This window comes from Marmota monax, unplaced genomic scaffold, assembly GCF_021218885.2.
Source record: "Marmota monax isolate L192 unplaced genomic scaffold, Marmota_monax_Labrador192_F-V1.1 WCK01_AAM20220418_F8-fsc00091, whole genome shotgun sequence".
Taxonomy (NCBI): Eukaryota; Metazoa; Chordata; class Mammalia; order Rodentia; family Sciuridae; genus Marmota; species Marmota monax.
Genome location: NW_026692434.1, coordinates 6,786,206 through 6,807,592, shown reverse-complemented (window position 1 = coordinate 6,807,592; position 21,387 = coordinate 6,786,206). Strand labels below are relative to the sequence as shown.

The following is a 21,387-nucleotide window of genomic DNA, read 5'->3' as shown; positions in this document are numbered from 1 at the left end:
AATTTCAGCATTCTATACTGAAACATACATACCAAAGTTTATAGCAGCCCAATTCACAAATAGTCAAGTTATGGAAACAACCTAGGTGCTCATCAACAGATGAGTGGATAAAAAAATATAGTTTATATACACAGTAGAGTTTTACTCAGCTGTAAAGAAGAATGAAATTATGGCATTTGCTGGGAATGGATGGAACTGGAGATTATGCTAAGTGAAACAAGCCAGACTCAGAAAGTCAAGGGTTGAATATTTTTTCTCATTTGTGGGAACTAGAGAGAAATGAAAATGGGACATGGTATCATGAAAATGAAAAGGAGAACAGTGGAGTAAAGGAAGGGGACCCACGGAAGTATGCAGGGAAGCATAAGGAACGCAACTGTGAGATAAAATTGACCAATTTATGCTATATGCATGTATGAATGCATCACAATGAATTTATATATATATATTTGCACTAATTAAAAAAAAATAGAAGGAAAACTAGTAGACTATAGGATAGGGATTGGGGGAGGGAGGAAGAAAATGAAAGGGGAAGTATTGGAGATTGGGGGGGGAAAAGAGAATCCTGAAAACCAAGTTTATAAATGAACAGGACTGTTACATATTAAGAACAAGCATTTTTTTGTTTTAGCAAAGTGGCTTAATTCTTCAATGATTCAAAGATCAGCACAGACTTTACTGATCTGTTCCATTTCTGATATCTTTACTTCATGTCCCATTTATTTCAATTCATTGATTCCATGACTTTTAAGCTTTTAAAAGAAATTAAGGGCACAAAAACCTGGCTGTCTACCATGCTATATCATCCCGGAACATGCAACAATTATTTAGCATATGTCACTTCGTGGTACAAAAGTCCCTTCCCAAGGATCAGCAGAAACAGTAGAATATGATTATCTAAAGCCTATACATAGTCTCATGAACAGGTCCCTACAAGTTATTGTACAACATTTGTTTTCATTCTACTGAACAAAACTCAGTCATAGAGTGTGATGTTTAATTTTAGATGTCAACCTGACGGGATACTCAGATACCTGATATTTCTGAGTATATCTTTCAGGGTGTTTTCAGGAGAGAATGGCATTGGAGTGGGTAGCCTGAGTAATATCTATCCTCACCCAATGTGGGTGGGCACCATTCCGTCTGCTGAGGGCCTGATAGAACAGAAAGGAAGAAAAAGGTCAAATTCATATCCTCTCCCCTTCCCCTCTCCTCTCTCCCCTCTCCCCTTTTCACTCTCATCTATACTAAACTGAAACATACATACCAATGTTTATAGCAGCCCAATGCACTTACAGTTTTTTGTAACTTTGTTTAAAAATAGGGAAATGGCAGAGTGTGGTAGCACATGCTTATAATCCCAGCAACTCAGGAGGCTGAAACAGGAGGATTGCAAATTTGAGCCAGCCTGAGTGATTTAGTGAGGACTTGTCAAAAAAAAAAAAAAAAACCTTAGGGGAGGATGTAGTTTGGTGGTAGTGATAAAGGGGACAAGAGGCTGAGTCAATGAAATAAACCCCTGGATGCGTAAAAAGACCTATCGTGAGACCTTGATAAAACCACAAAACAAGACCCAACACTATGCTGCCTGCAGGAGACGCATTTGATAGGAAAAGACATACATAGGCTGAAGGTGAAAGTTTGGGAAAAATCATATCACTCATATGGACTTCGGAAACAAGCAGGAGTGTCCATACTCGTATCAAATAAAATAGATTTCAAGCCCAAGTTAATCAAAAGGGATAAAGAGGGACACTACATACTGCTTAAGGGAACCATACACCAATAAGACATAACAATCATAAATATATATGCCCCAAACAATGGTGCGGCTATGTTCATCAAACAAACTCTTCTCAAGTTCAAGAGTCTAATAGACCACCATACAATAATCATGGGACACTTCAACACACCTCTCTCACCACTGGACATATCTTCCAAACAAAAGTTGAATAAGGAAACTATAGAACTCAATAACACAATTAATAACCTAGACTTAATTGACATATATAGAATATACCACCCAAGATCAAGCAGTTACACTTTTTTCTCAGCAGCACATGGATCCTTCTCAAAAATAGATCATATATTATGTCACAGGGCAACTCTTAGACAATATAAAGGAGTAGAGATAATATCATGCATCTTATCTGATCATAATGGACTGAAACTGAAAATCAATGATAAAAGAAGGAAGGAAAAAGCATACATCACTATAAGCAATAATAAATGTCTCATCTTAACAGAGTGAAATTCTGGATATATTTGTTTTCATGTCTTGAAAGAAGAAAATATAAATCATTAGATAATTTCTAAATTTGATTTCTTCTGAGTGATCCTTAGTTTAATGATATTGTTATGAAATCATCACATTTCAAACATCCCTTAAACGTGAAGCTATTCCTTTATTCATGAAATCAAATGCAATAACAGGAATACATGTGATCATAAAAATTCAGAACCAAAAATGAGATTAGTACAGGACAGTTATTATTCTCAATGAAATGGTATATCTCAAGAATAAATGCATAAATTCACATTCTGGAACTGCATGCATTAAACAAATACCTTTATGTTTAAAAATGTCTAACATTTTGAGTAGGTACCAGTGTTTGTATACAGTATCCATGTTTTCTGATTTTCACATGATCAGGAGTATCATCAATTCAAGCCCCACAGTGAATATAAATACCGGTAAACAAGCTACACAATCATCAACTTTCTTGACTTCCAGAAATGTAGCCCTTAACATTTAATATCCACATTCAATTTTTTTCAATGTATTTCTGCTAAAGGACATACTGAAAATAAAATGTTTATCAAATCATATAATGAATTATATAAGGCAGTGAAGTGGAACATACTTGTAATCCCAGCAACTTTGGAAGCTGAGGCGGGAGTATCACAAATTTGAGGCCAGCCTCAACAACTTAGTGAGACCCTATGCAACGTAATGAGAAGCTGTCTCAAAATAAAAGAAAAAGCAAATTCATAGAATATTATTTATAAAATATACCCCCAAATTATTAAAGATAATTATCCCTTTTAAAAAAGTTATTACTTTTTTAAACTTGGTCATGGTGAAAACCAGCGTTTGAAACTTTCCCCATCTAGTTTGATAAATGTCAGTATATTATGTTGTGCTTCACTTGATGTTCTGTTCTTGTGGGAAAACTGATCTATAGAAGAGAGAGGTTTTTATTATAAAACGTTAGATGCTGTATCACAATAATTAAGCCATCAGGCATATTTGTATGGGAGTTATGGCAGCCACCTTCTCAGCTAAACGTTATTGAGAAGTTTACTATCACTCCAATGCTTGTTTGAAAATAATTTTTAAATAAATTTAAAATTTGAAAATATTTTGGAGTGCTGGGGATGTGGCTCAAGCGGTAGCACGCTCGCCTGGCGTGGGCAGGGCGCTGGGTTCTATCCTCAGCACCACATAAAAATAAAGATATTGTGTCCACCGAAAACTAAAAAATATTTTAAAAAATTCTCTCTCTTAAAAAGAATTTGGAAAGTAAATTCAATGAAATGCATTGAAACAGTCACTGTTCAATCCACAGAAGTAGTTTTGGTCAATCATCAAAGTCAAGAGAAACAACAGGCTCCTCTAAGCACCCGATTATTGAACTTTATGAATAAGCCAGTAGAAGCCACCTGGTACAGAGATCCACAACCTCCTAGGAGCCCCAAACACACTTCATCAGGAGAGTCAAAGCTTGGTGTGCACACACCACCTCAGCTGAAGGAAGCCATCCATTCAGTTTCCTCACTGTTCCATTAGGGTGCATGACAGTTCCCTGTCTTTATGCCTTCCAGTCACATTGCACCCTCAGGGTACATGGCTACCTGCTACTGCCTGCTAGAGACACTTCTCGTCATTATGCCAGTTTGGCAAAGTACAGTTTACCTAATTAGCTATTCCAAGGATGAGGCAAAGATGCTCCCTAGGGTTGTGCCATTATTATGGATCTGATGTCCTTCTGTCATCCTGTGAACTTGTCACAGGAGGATTCAATTCAGCATCAAATCCTCAAGTGTTTCTGGAGTTGAGGAAATGTCACAGACAACCTATTAATCATGTCCCTTCATAGATAAAGTTAAAGTGAGTAAAATAAGCATCTAAAGGCCTGGGAAATGTTGGCTACTTCTGATTCATCTCCATTCATTTGGCCCTAAAGTTTCTTCTTATTATTTACAATGAATTCAGAAGATCCTTCCAAATTAAAAGGCCTGATTCCGAAGGCTGTTCTTGAGCTAACTTACTTCTATATCAATGATACCAAATGCTCTCTGTGTCTCAAAATTTCAATGACTCATGTATGTTCCAATATTTCATGAGAGGACCCGATCTTTGGTACGTATTATTTCATGTTATTTTATCTTTAATAGAAGTTACTTTTATCTAAGTATAAAAGGATTCAAATTAGTTTTATGGAATAAAGCTATAAAAATGGGATGGAAGAAACACTAAGTAACCTAGAATCTCACACTCCAAAGAAAATCACTGTAGCATTTCCAGCTCTGGGAGTAGCAACATCAGTATGTGAGTGGGCATCTTTGTAACTGCATTCAGGAGAGAAATCTAAAAGGAGGAATAATCTAAGATTGAGAGTTACAGCAGGCTCTGCCTACAACTCTCTAAGGGGAATGTTTCCAAGTCTCAATCTCAGGAGTTTGAGCATCCATGTTCCCTGTCAAGTGGACACCTACCCACCATCATCCTGGAACAGAGTACCACAACTCTGGAGTCACCTAAATACACACACACACACACACACACACACACACAGAAGGGAATAACAGGACAAACCAAGACCCCGTCTCCCATGCTCCCTTTTTAACCATGTAGTCTCTGTACTTCTCATTCTGATGGCTCTATTTAGAGACTGACTTGAGATTACATATATTGTCATAGCTGAAAACAACTATGGAAAGTGAAACTTTCAAACATTCACTGTTAATCACCATGTTTCCTCAAAAACTCCTTAAAGGCAATATACCAATGACATGGGAGTCTGGGTTTTAGGAGAAAAGTGGATGGAAGATATGAACAAGGGTATTCAGCTCCTGACTTAGGGAAGTGGAGAAGTGGAGATGCATTTTCCATCTTCACCACCATAACACCCCCAAACTGGAAAGGGATTGGGAAGGACAGTTTGAATGAAGAAAGGCAAATTTGCCCTCTGTAAATTGCCCACACCCCCAAGGCACAATAAGTCCTCTCAGCAAAAGCCAAATGTAAAACCTGATCTAGAATTACAAAGAAGAAATGGTTTTGAATTCACTGGGAATAAATGATGCATTTTTCCCCCATAAAGAGTATGTTAAAGAACCTCAAAACCCATATTGCAGATAAGCCTCTCAATACTTTTAATGATCCATGAAGTTATTAGATATGTTATCTGATAAGCAGAGATTTTTATTTTTTTATTTATACAGTTAATGGACTAGATCAATTTTTTTTTTTTTTTTGCATTTCATTCTGTGCCTCTTTGGGATGCCAACATTAACTCTGATTTGCCTAGTAAGATGCATTTAGACCACAGAGATGTCTTGATTTCAGAAAGTAATATAGAACTTAGTTCTATTGGCCTTTTTCTCTCAATTCAAAATCATCTTATCGAAAGCTAAAATATTCTTGGTATTTGTTCACATTTTACTGTGTTTTGTACATTTAAGAAGTTTTCATTGTTCAATTCTAAATGCTGCTTGGCATATTTGTCTACAGAGCTAGAAAAAAACTATACACTTTGAACACAATGTATGTGAACATAATGATAATTATAGGCATGAAAAGACTTTTAAATAAGCAATGTATAGTATTGGTAAGAATATCTGATAATGGTATTTGAGTAGTTCTTATTTGTTAATGAAAACTAGGCAAGGCTTTGGGTGGGGAAAAGTCTTCTTTAGCCATTCCATTTACCCTTGAAGTATTTAATGAAAATGTGGAAACTTAAGTTGCTGTAATATGTGAGTACCTCAAAATATATAGCAGTTAAGTTTTCAATAACAACAGCCTCATTCCAATATTGGGTGGCAAAGATAAGTTGTTTACTTCTTTGGAGAATAGAACTGTGGTAATCAGAGCCTGGGAAGGGAGTAGAAGAAGAAGGGTTGAGGAGAAGTACAGGGGTGCAGTTGGATGAGAGGAGTAACTTCTAATGTTCTATAGCATAGTAAATAACTATGTTTGACAGCAGTTAAATATTACCAATAACTAATAGAGTATTTTGAATGTTGCAAGCACCGAGACAGATAAATACCTGAGGATATATGCCAATTAAATTGATATGATCCTGACACATTGTTACACATTTTATACACATCTTGAAATATCACCTGTGTCTCATAAGTATGTACAATTAGCTCTGTCAATTAAAAATCAAAATATATATTTTTAAGATTTATTATTTCTTCTGTTAATTACATGATTTGTGAGAATCCCTTTTTTATTTTTTCCTAATACTGTGGGTGAGCCCAGGGGAATTAAGCCACTGAGTTATATCCCAGTTTTTTGTTTTTTTTTTTTTTTTTTTTTTTTGTTAGTTTTTATTGAGGTAGGACCTCTCCTAAGTTGCTAGGCTGGCCTTGAACTTGAGATCCTCTTGCTTCAACCTCAATTGCTCGGATTACAGGCATAGGCCACCACATCTGGCAAGAATCCTTATTCTTATTGTGAGGAGCTGGCTCTTCCTTTACCTGTATTTCCTATCTCTGTGTGGGGTAAACACTAGTCAGTACCTAGGAAGGCTATTGTTCCTGGCAGTGAGGTAAGGACTCCAAAGAATGTGATAAGGAAGAAAATGGAGAGGAGCAACTGGTTGTTTCCTTTCTCTCTAATCTTCAGGTGAGGAATAAAGCAGAGTGACCTTGGTTATAAAGTAGAAGAATGTACTCATAAAACTTCTGAAGAACTTCACCTCTGCAGTGAGCAAGCAGCCTATCCCATATATTCCCCTGCTTGTACATGCTGTGCAGCCCTCTATTGTATCCTGGCTTGCCACCACCAAGGAGCACATGAGTCATAAAATATCCAAACCCTATCTGTTGAATCCTCAAAGTTCCTTCTTTGGGACTGAAAAACCCTTGCAGCCCAGGGGGTTGAACACTGTATTTCTGATTGTGTCCTTTTTTTTTTTTTTTTTTTTTTTTTTTGTATTGTTGTTCTCTTATATAAGTATAGTTAATAAAGATTTGCATTGGAAAGTTAACAAGGGAAATAATTTACAAGCATTTTTGGACATTACAATATCTTCAGAACTCCGTTCCAAACATGTGTTACCTCAACTTATAATAACGAGCTAAATCATTTGCTTAAGTATAAACATAATTCTTTGTGCTTATAGTTAAGCACTTTGATACACCTAATTCAAACAAACAAACAAAAATAAATAAAATCCCCAGGGAAATCTTTGCCAGTAGGAGAAAACCGTTACAACCTCTCAATCTAAATCACATGCCAAAGCTGATATTTAGATTCCAATATCACATATAAATCTAAAATCCTTTTACATTTTCTATGACTTAAATATGCATTTTAGCTCCAGCTTGCAGCATCCCTTTGTCAGGAAGGTGATCAATTATTGCAGGGTTGGAGCAATTCAGAAGTAACATACAATGCCAGGCTTTGTAGCCACATGTAGTCTGGTTATGAGAGTTTATCCTTGTAACAACAGAGAAGCAAATAAAATTTAGGGAAGTTATACATTGGAATTATGTATTTCCATTGTGTCTTTAGAATGAAGAAACTCTCAGGACTTGGGATGTAGCTGGCGGGTAAAATGCTTGCCTTCCCAGGAAAAGGCTCTGTGTTCAATTCTCAGTACTAAGAATAAAAATAAATTAGAATAAAGAAATTTTCAAGCTTTGCTCATTTGTGTTATTAATGAAATGTCCTCTGATAAAATGATGCTCTTTTTTTTTCAACCATAGAACTCTTTTAAGGTCTAAGAAGAGTAGGACTCAGTTAAGTTGAGCAATAAGGACCAAAGTGTTAGCACAGACTTTATTGTGATCCTTAATTCCAATTTATCATTTCCACTCTACTATCCTTAATTTCAAATTATCTTTTCCACTCTACTTTTCGGGGCGTGAAAAGGAGTCTGTCGAGTACACATTATTTGAGAAGATAGAAACTAACTTATAGAAGTATAAAAGAAAACGAATTCCACTTTAAGGATAGTTATGCTCATATTTTCACAGGAGAAGAAATAGGGAGGTAGCTTAATTATAATGACTTAAATGGATTATTGGTTTAATTCTTTTTAATGCAGAAGCTTATAAGATAGACCCATGTCATCAGTACAAGAAAACAGGTTACAGGAAAAGCATATATTTTACAGTGAACATTTGTAGATTGCATATTGGAATAATTTGTATGTATTTATTCAATATATTGCAAACAAGAGAGAGTTAAAAGGTAAAAAAAACTACTAAATACATGCTTGTTTTTATCCCAACCACAGGACAGATTGCTGAGCAATCTGTCATAAAACTTGACTTTTAGTTTCCAAACTTTTCCTGCAGCAAGAAGAGATGGCAGTGCTTGGAAATGGGAAAACTAAAACTGAAAACATCTCAGAAAAAAAATTCTCTGAAGAAACTTCTTTTTTCCTGGGTAGAGTCATGCTACAGGCATCCTGCCAGGGAGATAGACTCCTTGCCACCTAAGCATACTAGCATGAGCATATATAAATCAATCCTTCTATCACACAGATGAAAGCAGAGCAAGCCTACAGGTAACGAAGAACGGTCTGCAATTATTCAGGCTCACCTCATCCCTCTAGTCTAAGAGAAGAGAACTTATTTCTTTCTAAATGAAGTACAAATCCCATAGTAGCAGTTTTGTTTGGCTAACAGGGTCATGTGACTCAGTGTCCATGAGTTTCCAGAGGGCTGTATTGATACCCTTTCCCCTAGAATCCATACAGTACAGCAAGGCCATTTTCCCAAAAGTAATAGTACCACTAATTCTAGACTGGAGAAGAGATGATGGTCATATGCAATCGAAGCAATGTCCTCCTCAAGTGACAAAACCGCAGGAGCACTGTTGGAAAGAAACAGAAATACAAAAGGTCTGATTTGCTTCTGCCATGTACTTGCATATTTGAGATATTTAAAAATTTTAGTGGATATTAAAAGTGTACAGATAAACAGAATAATCTCCAAGTCAGGCTTATTTGAGGTTCTCTCTCTCTCTCTCTCTCTCTCTCTCTCTCTCTCTCTCTCACACACACACACACACACACACACATGCACACACACACTCTTTCAGAATGCTCAATGAAAGAAATCAGCCTTCCTCAGCCTTAAGTATGAAAGAGGTTTCAAAGGCACACACTGGACAATTACTGCAATGCATGAGCCTTGGGTCCATTTATAATATATGGGAATTGTCCTAGATATTCTGAGTATGATGCACAATGTTGATAAGCTAGCCAACTATATATCAAATAGGCCATATTGGAGATATAACCAAAAGGATTGGTGCCCTTAGGGAGCTTTGTATTCTATCTTCTCTAAGCCTTACCCAGGCTCTAAGGTAAAAGATCTTAAAATATTTTGTAGCAAAGTTTTCCATTAATTTTTTTTCCAAAATGAAGTCTTTACTCAGCTGTCCAACATATGCAACAAATAAAAGTAAAACTACTTAAGTTGAGTGTGAGTTTGGGAAGGGAGCTTGCCTAGGCCCAGCTTCTTCCTGCCATTATTCTTGTGTTCAGTCAGAGTTGATCTAACTAATGAAGGAGGCAGGACTCATAGATGTTAAAAGTCTTATTGTGCTGATTTCTATGCCAAATTTTAGTCTGACAATATGATTTTCAGAGTAATTTTTAAATGTGGGAAATTCAACCAAAATTCCCTCAAACAGTAATGATTTGCTATTAGAAAACAAGTAGAACAAATCTTAAAGAACAACGAATAGATTATAGAAAAGAAAATGTTTGCTTTTAACAATGGATATAGTACCATGGAAGAATTGGATAAGCAAAACTTAGACAATAAATCCAAACCTTTCAGTAGAACCCAGCTCTCCCATTGATATAAAAAGCATTCCAGGGACCATAGAGATTTTGAAATCACTGCAGAGGGAATACAAATACAGTTTGTAGAGGTTAATTAGGGCATTAGACGACAATATTGCTTTTGGAAAGTTTTTTGTTTAAATAACTGGATTGCTGAAAGATTTCAAATAGATTTCTGAGAGAAAACAAATGAGTTTTTGGATTTAAATTTAAATAGTTGAAACAAGTTTATCCTAATGTAATATGCCTTAGAATAACTATGAAGATCATCATATATACCGCCCAAAATACAAGAAACATTTTTTTTTCCTCCAACTGAGCAACTAGAGAATTAAAGCATATAGAAAAGAGATTTTTTTAGTCATGTGGAAATTCTTGAAAGTGATAGATGAAGACTGGTAGCTTGAAAAGGGTTAGACAAAGCTGATGTCATAGTGTTTACTTCCAAATGTTCAATGACAGTAAATGTATTTCTCTCCAAGCCCTAAGAGCAGTTTAAAGATGTTATCTAATTAATCCATTCATTTAAAAAAATGATACTTATATCACCCCATGAGATAGTCATCTGTTCTACTGCAATTATGCTGAGAGAATCAAGGAATGTATGACAAAGGACTTGTCATTCATCCACTTAGCAAACAGATACAAGGCAATGTCACTATCTGTAACAGGTGCTGAGGATAAGCAGCAAATAAGATATAATCTCTGTGAGAATTGCACAGTTCAAGGTAAAATAGATATAGAGATCATGTCAGCATGATATAGGTATTCTGAGAAGTAACTACAACATTATATTTGGAAAGATAATTAAGAGGATGTTCAGGAAGGGTTTGTCATCTATAGGGAACCTAGATATACAAGTTGGCCAGGAGAGGAGAGTGATGAAAGAATGTTCCATTGAGAGGGGTCACAATATGCAAAAACCTAAGGGCCAAATACAAAGGTCATGTTAGAGGCTCAGGAATCATTCAGTGTCACTGAAGTAAGAGTTAGAGAAGGGGTGTTATGATATTATGCTGATAACATAAACAGAATCTAGACAATGAAAGGCCACAAATAGCATGTCAGGGATTTGAGGCATTATATAAGGCTTTCAAGCAAAAACTGATTTTTGCTGGATCTGAATATAAAACAGATTGTTCGGACTGGAAGTGGAGAAGGGTGTGAAGGTGAGCAAGACTGTATGCAAGGAGAACAATGAAGAGTGAACAGTTCTTCAGTAAGAGAATTTAAAATTTCATTGGGACCAAACAGAGGTAGCAGAAGTGAGGACAGAGAAAACTGCCCCAATCCAACTGGTCTTTATAGGGCCCAGCAGATAAGACTTCACAGCAGGAAGGACAGAGACCAAAAGAAGGGAAGTAGGAAGCCTTCTGGGTTTTTGGTCTTGGCATTGGGTGTCCTTAAATGGGGAATACAGGCTGGATTCTGGTTGATGAATTTAGTTTTTAACATGTGGAACTTGGGGTTTCTGTGATTCCCCAAGAGAAATTCTTGTGTTTTCTCTATTATTTTCTTTACTTTTTAGGTACTAGGGATTAAACTCAGGAGCACTCTACCACTGAGCTACATCACCAACCTTTTTCATTTTCTGAGTCAGGGTCTCTTTAAATTGCTGAGGCTGGCCTCAAACTTCTGATCCTCCTGCTTCAGTCTCCTGAGTAGCTGTTATTATAGTTGTGCACCACGCACCTCTTGGAATTTTTGTTCTCATCATGATCCTACTTTGTTCAATGTAACTGCATTAGATGAAATAGGACAAATTGAAGGAAAGATTATATACTGAAGGCAAATATTGATGAGGAAAAGGGAGGTAATTGGAAAACAAACCACTGAACCAGTGAAATAAAATGAAATGCCAGGTACATCGGCTCACACCTGTAATCCCAGCCACTTGGGAGACCAAGACCGAAGGATCACAAGTTGAAAGCTAACCTTCACATCTTAGTGAGACCCTGTCTGAAAAATAAAAATTAAAATGGACTGAGAATGTAGTCCAGTGGTAAATCACACCTGGGATCAATCTCCAGTACCAAAAGGGAAAGAAAAGAAAGGGAGAAAAAAGACACTACTCAGTGAAATGGAATTACAAAATCATAGTATCATAAGTACTGTGAGTAGTTTTCCATATTTACAAGATTAAAGAAGCAAGCAACACCTGAATTGCATGTTGTCAGTATAAATTCACGGAGGCAGAGCACGAACACCTGTGTGTACACAAAGAAGTCAGTGGAAACATGAGATTAGTAGAAAATAATGTCAGACCACCTACCTGACATGGTTAGCCAATAAGATTGGCTGTCTTGACTTGATTGACCTGATTGGCCTCAGTGTCAGTGTTCATCTCTTAAGGACATATGTACATCTCATATTGAATATTCTGAGGTTTCTTGACAGGAGATTTTTAGTGACGAAAAGATCCGGTTCTGAAAGACTATCTTTATTAGGCATGAAACTTTGTTGGTCTATTTTTTTTTAACCATCATGACATACGCAGAATGGAAATATTCTTTAAATTTAAGAGTTAATGGATTTCCTTTTCCATGTAATATATACTAGATAATTGTCCAATCTTGACAATTAAAAAATAAAAAACAAATAACAGAAGTTGAAAGAACTCAGAGGAAGAGTCAAAAGTACTAATATCTGTATGTTATAAAGCAGAGAATAAAAAATGAGTGTTTATGATATATGGAACAGAAAATAAAATTATGAGTACTATTTAATGTTCAAATATAAGAATTTAGGAACAAAATGATAGAAATCTTGTATGCTACATCACCTAAAGATTAAAATATAGCTACCAATTCATCACAGTGCTTGGCTGCAGTCATGACAATGGTATGAATGTGTGTGAACAGAGAGTGTGTCAATCAGAAAGAACATACCATTAAAATGCACTATTGTGTTCCTAAAAAAGTCAAGGGAGACCTGTACACTTGTGAAAGGATCACTCAAAATACATTGAGTGAGAAACTTTGCTGAAGGTCACATGCACTCCATGTGTTATGGAATGTGGTTCTTGATATGTTCTGTTACAGAGGCAATGGCTGTCTTGGAAACATTAAATGGAGAGCATGTTAAGAGAGATGGATTACCTCTTAACTGAAAGCCATTTTGCAGCAATGAACTGTTTGGAATTGTATTTCTTACAGGCGTCCTTCACTCTTTCTCAGGGTCCCATGACTTTAGGGCACTCACAGTACAGGCCAGCTTCCACTCCCAGGCTTGGTGTTCTTTTCCTCAGATTTCACTGTCATGATGTAGAAGATGGAAGATGGAAACGACAATGCCTGTCTGAAGGAGCAAGTGGATTAGGGTTCTTGAAATGTTCTGTGACAGAGGCAATGCTATCTTGGGAACAGTGAATGGAGAGCATGTTAAGAGAGATAGATTACCTCAGAAGTGATAGCCAATTACAGAGCACTGAAGTGTTAGGAATTGGCAGGGCTCGAGTAGGTCTTTCTTTTCTTCTCTGACTTAGGTCTTTCATAGTAAAGGCCAGCATCCACTCCCAGGCATGCTGTTCTTTCCTCAGATTTCAGTGTCATGATGTAGAAGATGGAAGAAGGAAACGACAATGCCTGTGTGGAGCAGCAACTGGATTAGGATTCTGAGAAGTTCTGTGACAGTCAATGGTTGTCTTGGGAACATTAAATGAAGAGCATGTTAGTAGCAATGTATGACCTCAGAAGTGACAGCCAATGAAGATGCACTGAACTGTTAGGAATTGGCAGGTCTCCAATGGGTCTTTCTTTCTTCTGGGGGTTCCATGACTTCAGGGCATTCAGAGGACAGGCCAGCATGCACTCCCAGGTTTGGAGTATTTTTCCCCAAATTTTACTGGCATACTGTAGAAGATGGAAGATGGAAATGATGATGACTGTTTGAAGTAGCAGCTGGGTTAGTGTTCTTGAAATCTTCTGTGACAGAGGCAATGGCTATCTTGGGAACATGAAATGGAGAGCATGTTAGAAGAGACATATAACCTCTAAACTGAAAGGCATTGATGGAGCACTGAACTGTTAGGAATTTTCAGGTCTCAAATGGGTCGTTCTTTCTTTTTCAGGATCCCATGACTTTTAGGAATTTCATAGTAAAGGCCAGCTTCCACTCCCGGGCGTGGTGTTCTTTTCCTCAGACCTTCAGGTCATGATGTAGAAGATGGAAGGTGGAAAGAACAATGCCTGTATGAAGCAGCAACTGCATTAGGGTTCTTGAAATGTTCTGTGACAGAGGCAATGGCTCTCTTGAGCACATTAAATGGAGAGTGTATCAAGAGAGATGGATTACCTCTGAATTGAAAGCCACATATGGAGCACTGATCTGGTAGGAATTTGCATGTATCAAGTGGGTCTTTCTTTTTCAGTGTCCCATGACTTTAGAGCCTTCATAGTATGGGAAGCTTCCACTCCCAGGCATGGCGTTGTTTTCCTCAGATTTTACAGTCATGGTGTGGAAGTTGGAAGATGGAAACAACAATGCCTGTGTGAAGCAGCAAAGGGATTAGGGTTCTTGAAATGTATTGGGACAGAGGCAATGGCTGTCTTGGGCACATCCCATGGAGAGTATGTGAAGAGAGATGGATTACCCCTGAACTGAAAGCCATTGATGGAGCACTGTAGTGTTAGGAATTTGCAGGTCTCAAATGGGTCTTTCTTTCTTTTTTGGTGTCCCATGACTTTAGGGCATTCATAGTACAGGCCACCTTCCACTCCCAGGCGTGGTGTTTTTTTTTTCTCAGATTTTTCTGTCATGATGTAGAAGATGGAAGATGGAAGCAACAATGCCTGTGTGAAGTACCAACTGCATTAGGGTTCTTGAAATGTTCTGTGACAGAGGCAATGGCTGTTTGGGGCACATTAAAGAGAGAGCAAGTTAGGAGAGATGGATTACCTCTGAAGTGAAAGCCATTGATGGAGCACTGAACTGTTAGAAAATTACATGTCTCAAGCAGGTCTTTCTTTTGTTTTCCGGGTCGCATAACTTTAGGGCATTCATAGTAAAGGCCAGATTCAACTCCAAGGTGTGGTGATCTTTTCCTCAGATTTTACAGTCATGATGTATAGATGGAAGGCGGAAATGACAATGACTGTCTGAAGCAGCATCTGGATTAGGGTTCTTGAAATGTTCTGTGACAGAGGCAATGGCTCTCTTGAGCCCATTAAATGGAGAGTGTATCAGGAGAGATGGATTACCTCTGAACTGAAAGCCACTTATGGAGCACTGATGTGTTAGGAATTTGCATGTGTCAAGTGGGTCTTTCTTTCTTTTTCAGTGTTCCATGATCTTAGGGCATTCATAGTATGGGAAGCTTCGACTTCCAGTGGAGGTGTTCTTTTCCTCAGATTTTACTGTCATAATGTAGAAGTTGGAAGATGGAAATAACAATGCCTGTCTGAAGCAGCAACTGGATAAGGGTTCTTGAAATGTTCTGTGACAGAGGCAATGGCTGTCTTGGGCACATCCCATGGAGAGCATGTGAAGAGAGATGGATTACCTCTGAACTGAAAGCCATTGATGGAGCACTATGGTGTTAGGAATTTGCAGGTCTCAAATGGGTCTACCTTTCTTTCTTTTTTGGTGTCCCATCACTTTAGGGCATTCGTAGTACAGGCCAGTTTCCACTCCCATGCCTGATATTCTTTTTCTCAGATTTTTCTGTCATGATGTAGAAGATGGAAGATGGAAACAACAATGGCTGTATGAAGCAGCAACTGGATTAGGGTTCTTGAATGGGTCTGTGACAGAGGCAATGGCTGTCTTGGGCACATTACATGGAGAGCATGTGATAGAGATGCATTAACTCTGAACTGAAACCCATTAATGGAGCACTGAAGTGTTAAGTTTTTGCAGGTCTCAAGTGCATCTTTCTATTTCAGAGTTCCATGAATTTAAGTCTTTCATAGTAGAGGCAGTTTCCACTCCCATTCGTGGTGTTCTTTTTTTTTTTTTTTTTCAGATTTCTCGGTCATGATGTAGAACATGGACGATGGAAACAACAATGCTAGTATGAGGCAGCTACTGGATTAGGGTTCTTGAATGATCTGACAGAGGCGAGGTCTGTCTTGGAAACATTCAATGGAGAATCTGTTAGGAGAAATGGATTACCACTGAAATGGACGCCTTTAATGCATTACTGTAGTGTTAGGAATTTGCAGGTCTTAAATGGCTCTTTCTTTCTTACTTTTCTGGTGTCCCTTGATTTTAGGGCATTCATAGTAAACTGCAGTTTCCACTCCCAGTCATGGTGTTCTTTTCCTCAGATTTTACTGTCATGATGTAGAAGATGGAAGATGGAAATGACAATGACTGTCTGAAGCAGCAACTGCATTAGAGTTCTTTACAGGTCTGTGACAGAGGCAATGGCTGTCTTGGGATCATCCAATGGAGAGCATGTAAGGAGAGATGGAGTACCTCTGAAATGAAAGCCATTGATGGAGCACTGTACTGTGAGGAATTGGCATGTCTCAAATGCAACTTTCTCTCTCTTTTTCTTTTTTGGTGTCTCATGACTTTAGGGCATTCATAGTAAAGGCCAGCTTCCACTCCCAGGTGTGGTGTTCTTCACCTCAGATTTTCAGGTCATGAAGTAGAAGATGGAAGATGGAAATGACAATGCCTCGCTGAAGCAGCGAATTAGTGTTTTTGAAATGTTCTGTGATAAAGCCAAAAGCTGTCTTGGGAACTCTCAGTGGGAAAGCGCCCCTTGAGACTTCCCAGTTGCTATGGGAACTTATCTGTTCAAACAGAGGTTCTGTGACACTCATGGAGTTCTTCACTTCTTGACCATGAGGTTTGGATGCCAGGTGTAGGAGTTAGAAGTTTATCAAAGCAAGCTGGTCATCATAATCGGGTTGCCCCTACTTATGACCCTGTTTTGCTTGCTTTGCACAAACTTTCTCCCAAAACCCCTTTCATTGATCACACTGAGAAGGCTTGTGGTCATTGCACTCCATAGTGTAATAGCCTGTTTGGGTCCCATCTGCTGCCACCTGCAGGGTGGTTGATTGAGGAAACCAGATGAGGGGCCATGGGGGATGAGAAAAGTCAGAAATCCAAGGGGTGAAAAAGCTGGAACTGGGTGTCGATTACACTCTGGTAGAGTGCAACGGTCAGGAGCCAGCTCAACACGTTTGTTATATAAGTTTCATACTTAAAAGGTTTTTTTTGTGAGAAAATTTGGGCAAAGCCATCAAAACCAAGGTCATATGTATGACCAGTCCAATTATGAGTAGCAGCTTGTGCCCATAACGTTCCACCGCTGAGCCCTGCCACCTGAACCACAAGTTCAAGAACTGAATAGCTCCCTGGGTGGGACAGGTGGAACAGGTCTTCACCCAAGAAACTGGGCAGTCTTGACCAGCGCCTTGCATCAAGAATTCCCACGAGGGGCATCACCTCCCGGGACAATTAAAGAACCCTAATTTAGTCATTGCTCCCAACAATTGCCTAAATGTTATTCTATATGTCCATCAGTGTTGAGGAAAACACTTCAAGTTGCTGCTGAATTTACATCCTAATGACTGGGTTCCAGTTTGAGCTCACTGGCAATTTTGGAAGCAATATTTTTGAATGCCTTGGATTTCTCTGATATGGGCTTAAAGCGGACCCCGTTTAAAGACAGTCTGGGAAGTTTACATACCTCCATCTCCCACTGCACCACTTTCTCGGTGTACCCATCTCCATAGATGCAAAGGAGCAGAAAGGGCGTCTTGTGCATATATTGGCAGTTGTTGGCATCTAGCACCTTGCGGATTTCCCTCATGATGTCACTAGGATCCATGGCACTAGTGATTTTCATGCCCCAGGTGAAGTGCAGGGAGCAAGGTTTTGCTTGTTGGTTCTCCTTTCTCTGCTCAGCAGAGACATGTTGACTTGAACCCTTATATCTCACGGTCTTCTCAGACTCAGTTGGAGGCCTTCTTGTGAATTTAGATGTTAACTTAGTAAAAACACCAGTGGTGCCTCTTCTTTGAGTCTGGGGCAATGCTTCAGCTGGATGGAAGCAGCTGGGTGAGGCAAGAGGACCTTCGTGTGTTGCAGTTTGGGATTCCCGGGGCTGGCGGTGGAACATTCTACGAAGGACACTGGCTCTGGGGAAGCAGATGCAGCCCCGGGTGGAGGTACTTGGGACACTGTGGGTTGAAGTCACTGGAGGGCTCTGAGCAGGGAAGTTGCTGTTGTTCTGACCATTCTGGCTCACTGAACGTGTGTCTGCTTTGGTTGTTTTGCGGCAAATGTACTTACTCCACAGTGTCCTCCCTCCAGATGGTGTGCTGCTCTTGTAGGCAGCAGGCATTTTCTTGAATTCAGGAGTCTCCAGCTCCTTGGGACTGGTGGTGATCCCAGGTAGGGGCCTGGCTGGAGAAATTCCCTTTCCTCCCACAGCACTGCCACCGGATTTCTGGGAGGCCATTTGATGTTCTCTGAGGTGACTCTGGGCAGTGCTGGTCAGATATGGCCCAGTTCCAGCATGGTCCAGGGACTGTGTCTGCTTCTGAGTGGAAACGCTTCGCTGCACTTTGCGGTGAGGAGGCCAGCTGGTGCTCTTTCTGAGGACCCTGCTTGGCAGCAGCTTAGCCAATGAGATGTTTCTGTGGAAGATGGCCACATATGGACCAACAAGAGGTTGGAGGACATCAAGGCCTCTGTTGATCCACCTGTCTCCCATAATTTCGGCCAGGGTGCTGCGCTTAGTTGGATTGAGCACCAGCAAGCGTTTCAGCAGATTTTCACATTCTGTTGACATGTACAGAGGGATTTGGTATCTACCTTGTAGCACTCTGTCTCTAATTTCTCTCACATTGTCCCCAACAAAAGGAAGCGACCCGGTGACTAGGGTGTACAGAACCACGCCAAGACTCCACACATCCACTTCGGGACCATCATACTCTATGCGCTGGAAGAGCTCTGGAGCTGCGTAGGGCGGACTGCCGCAAAACGTGTCGAGTTTACACCCAAGTGTAAACTCGTTGCTGAGTCCAAAATCGGCTACCTTGATCTTCATCTGTGAGTCTAATAACAGATTGTCCGCCTTCAGGTCTCGGTGGGCGACCTGCTTTTGGTGACAATATTGGACTGCAGACACGACCTGCCGGAATATAGATCTTGCCTCCTCTTCCTGCAGCCTTCCTTTGTTGGCCAGATAGTCCAAAACTCCCCCTCCACTGGCGTACTCCAGGACCAAACAGAGTGCTTTTTCGCAGTCCAGAGCTTCATAGAGCTTCAGGATGTGTGGGTGGTCTAACATCTTGAGGATTCTCACCTCTCTGTACATCTTTTGGAGGACTTGTGGCTTCAGATGTCTCTTATCGATGATCTTGATTGCCACTTCTTTACCTGTGATGACGTGACGGGCCAGCATGACTTTGGCGAAGGTCCCCTTGCCAAGGGTTTTCACTACTGTATAATCTCCAATGCGAGGTGGTTTACCTGCAGAGGAAGCTGTGGATTTTGGGCGCTGTGCTCCAGAGTGCCCGGTCTGGGAGGTGTCTTCTGCCCGTCTAGATCCATGCGAGGGGTGCATGGTTTGACCCAAGTTGATGATCGATGGGTCTGGATGTCCCTGGAAAGTTTAGGATAGGTTAGGGCTAGGCAAGGACAGGGGTTGGGGGAAAACAAGGAGAGAGTTGGAGATGGGTTGGGGAAAAAACAGCCACAACTGCCTTTTACCAACAAATACCGTGCCCAGTTCAAAAACTCGCTCTGGGAACATCAAAGGCCAAAAGGCAAATGAGGAGTGGTTCTAGGTCCACTCATTTCTAGGATTCTCATTCTATTATCTCCTAGGCAATCAATGCAGTCATAAAGGTACTGACTGCATAAAGAGTGGTCATATGCACCCTAAGTGGACCAAGGACCCAGGCACTTACTCTGTCTATGGAACTTGACAGTTTGGGGGTCAAGACCTGATGAAAAAGAGAACTATTTTTTTTTCCAGAAATATTCAGCTGGACATAAACACACTTGACAATTCAATTTGGATGGTGAAGTTGATTGGTGAAAGCACTGGGGTTGTAAGAGTGGTCCACTTTACCTTTTGAATATAACCCTGGCTGCTTATTTTAAAAGGGAAATGTTTTTCTTTTCCCCTTCTCCCTGTCTCCCTCCCTAACCTGGGGGCATGGAACAAGATTACCTTGAGTTATCTGTTCTCCACAGGAAGGAGAAATCACCAGAAGAACTAGGAAGTGATGAGCTCCCAGATCAACTAGTTAATCATAACACACACTCAGGATGCACCTGGGAACCCCTGGTCAGGGCACACCCGGAGTGGAGCCTTTGAATAGTCTCCTTAAAGACCCTCTGTTTTCCCTGATGGGCAGAATCAAATCTTCTGGCACAGGAGTCCCCTGTGTTTCCCCTTTGCTGGCAAAGCAATAAACCTCCTTTCACCTTGATCTCAAAACCTTCTCCTCATTATTGCATGGCCATAAGGGACAAGGCCCAAGGTTTTTGGTAACAGGTCAGGGACCCAGGCTCTAGTGTATTGCTCATCTGCTTTTTTCCCCTAGTGTCTTTCAAAAGTCTTCAAAACTCCTTTATTCAATCATTGTAGGGGCCGCAACATGCAAATACTAGTTTCACCTCTCTTCTTTGTAAAAGTTGTCTTGCATTTCTGCCAAATACCTGTATCTTTCAAGGAGATTATTAATTTACTTCCAGTATTGAACATGTAGGCTTTTTAATATCAGTAAAGAAACAAAATAAAATGTGTCACACATGTGGCCACTTAATACTTACAAGTCATTCTCAAAATAAACCCGGATGCAATTTCAAGTGCAGCCGCACTCCATCTGCTGAAATTTTATATCTTACCCTATGGTATGATTTTTGGAAATTAAGTCATTTTTTGAACAAATACAAAATATTCAAAAATGGGCCTGGCATATGCTTTGTACTCATCAACTACTTGTGGAATAAATGGTTTACCATTGCTTTGTATTCTTAATTACCAGAAGAGTGTGTGTGTGTGGGGGGGGGGGCACATGCACATCAATGCAGCATTTCCTTGTTAATAGCAGTCTTCTTGTTCATATTGAATGCTTTCACACATTATATTCTAATAGTGCTACACACATCTGGTGTCAATGTAACAGTGGTCCACCTTGTGTTTTGAATAAAGCTCTTGACGCTCTGCCCCTGTAACTCATTTTTTAAGTAGATATGTTTTTATTCTCTTCTTCTCTCATTGCTCCTCCCTAATTTCAGGGGGAACAGGATTATCTTTTTTTCCCCATTTCAGGCAGATTTCTCTCTCTGAGTGTTCACACCCACCAAAGGAAGGACGTAATCCAGACTTTGGGGATGGTACCAGAAGATCTCAGAAATGATTCTCCCAAATTAA

General features: G+C 39.6%; 1 protein-coding gene across 17 annotated transcripts in view; it reads right to left on the bottom strand.

Annotated features, from left to right (window-relative positions):
• Nucleotides 1-1,439: 1,439 nt before the first annotated feature.
• Nucleotides 1,440-21,387, bottom strand: part of Cd109 (CD109 molecule) — a 228,338-nt gene continuing 208,390 nt past the window's right edge. For 6 of the 17 annotated variants that reach the window (XM_058578868.1, XM_058578867.1, XM_058578876.1 and 3 more), the window contains 2 exons: nt 13,436-19,605; nt 1,687-13,334 (listed from right to left, as the gene is read on the bottom strand). In XM_058578868.1, the coding sequence (XP_058434851.1) occupies nt 17,557-19,605 (2,049 nt within the window). In that variant the 3' untranslated portion in view covers nt 1,687-13,334; nt 13,436-17,556. Of the gene's footprint in view, nt 13,335-13,435; nt 19,606-21,387 lie in introns of those variants that run through there. The other 11 variants (XM_058578871.1, XM_058578875.1, XM_058578869.1 and 8 more) reach the window with 11 other exon arrangements.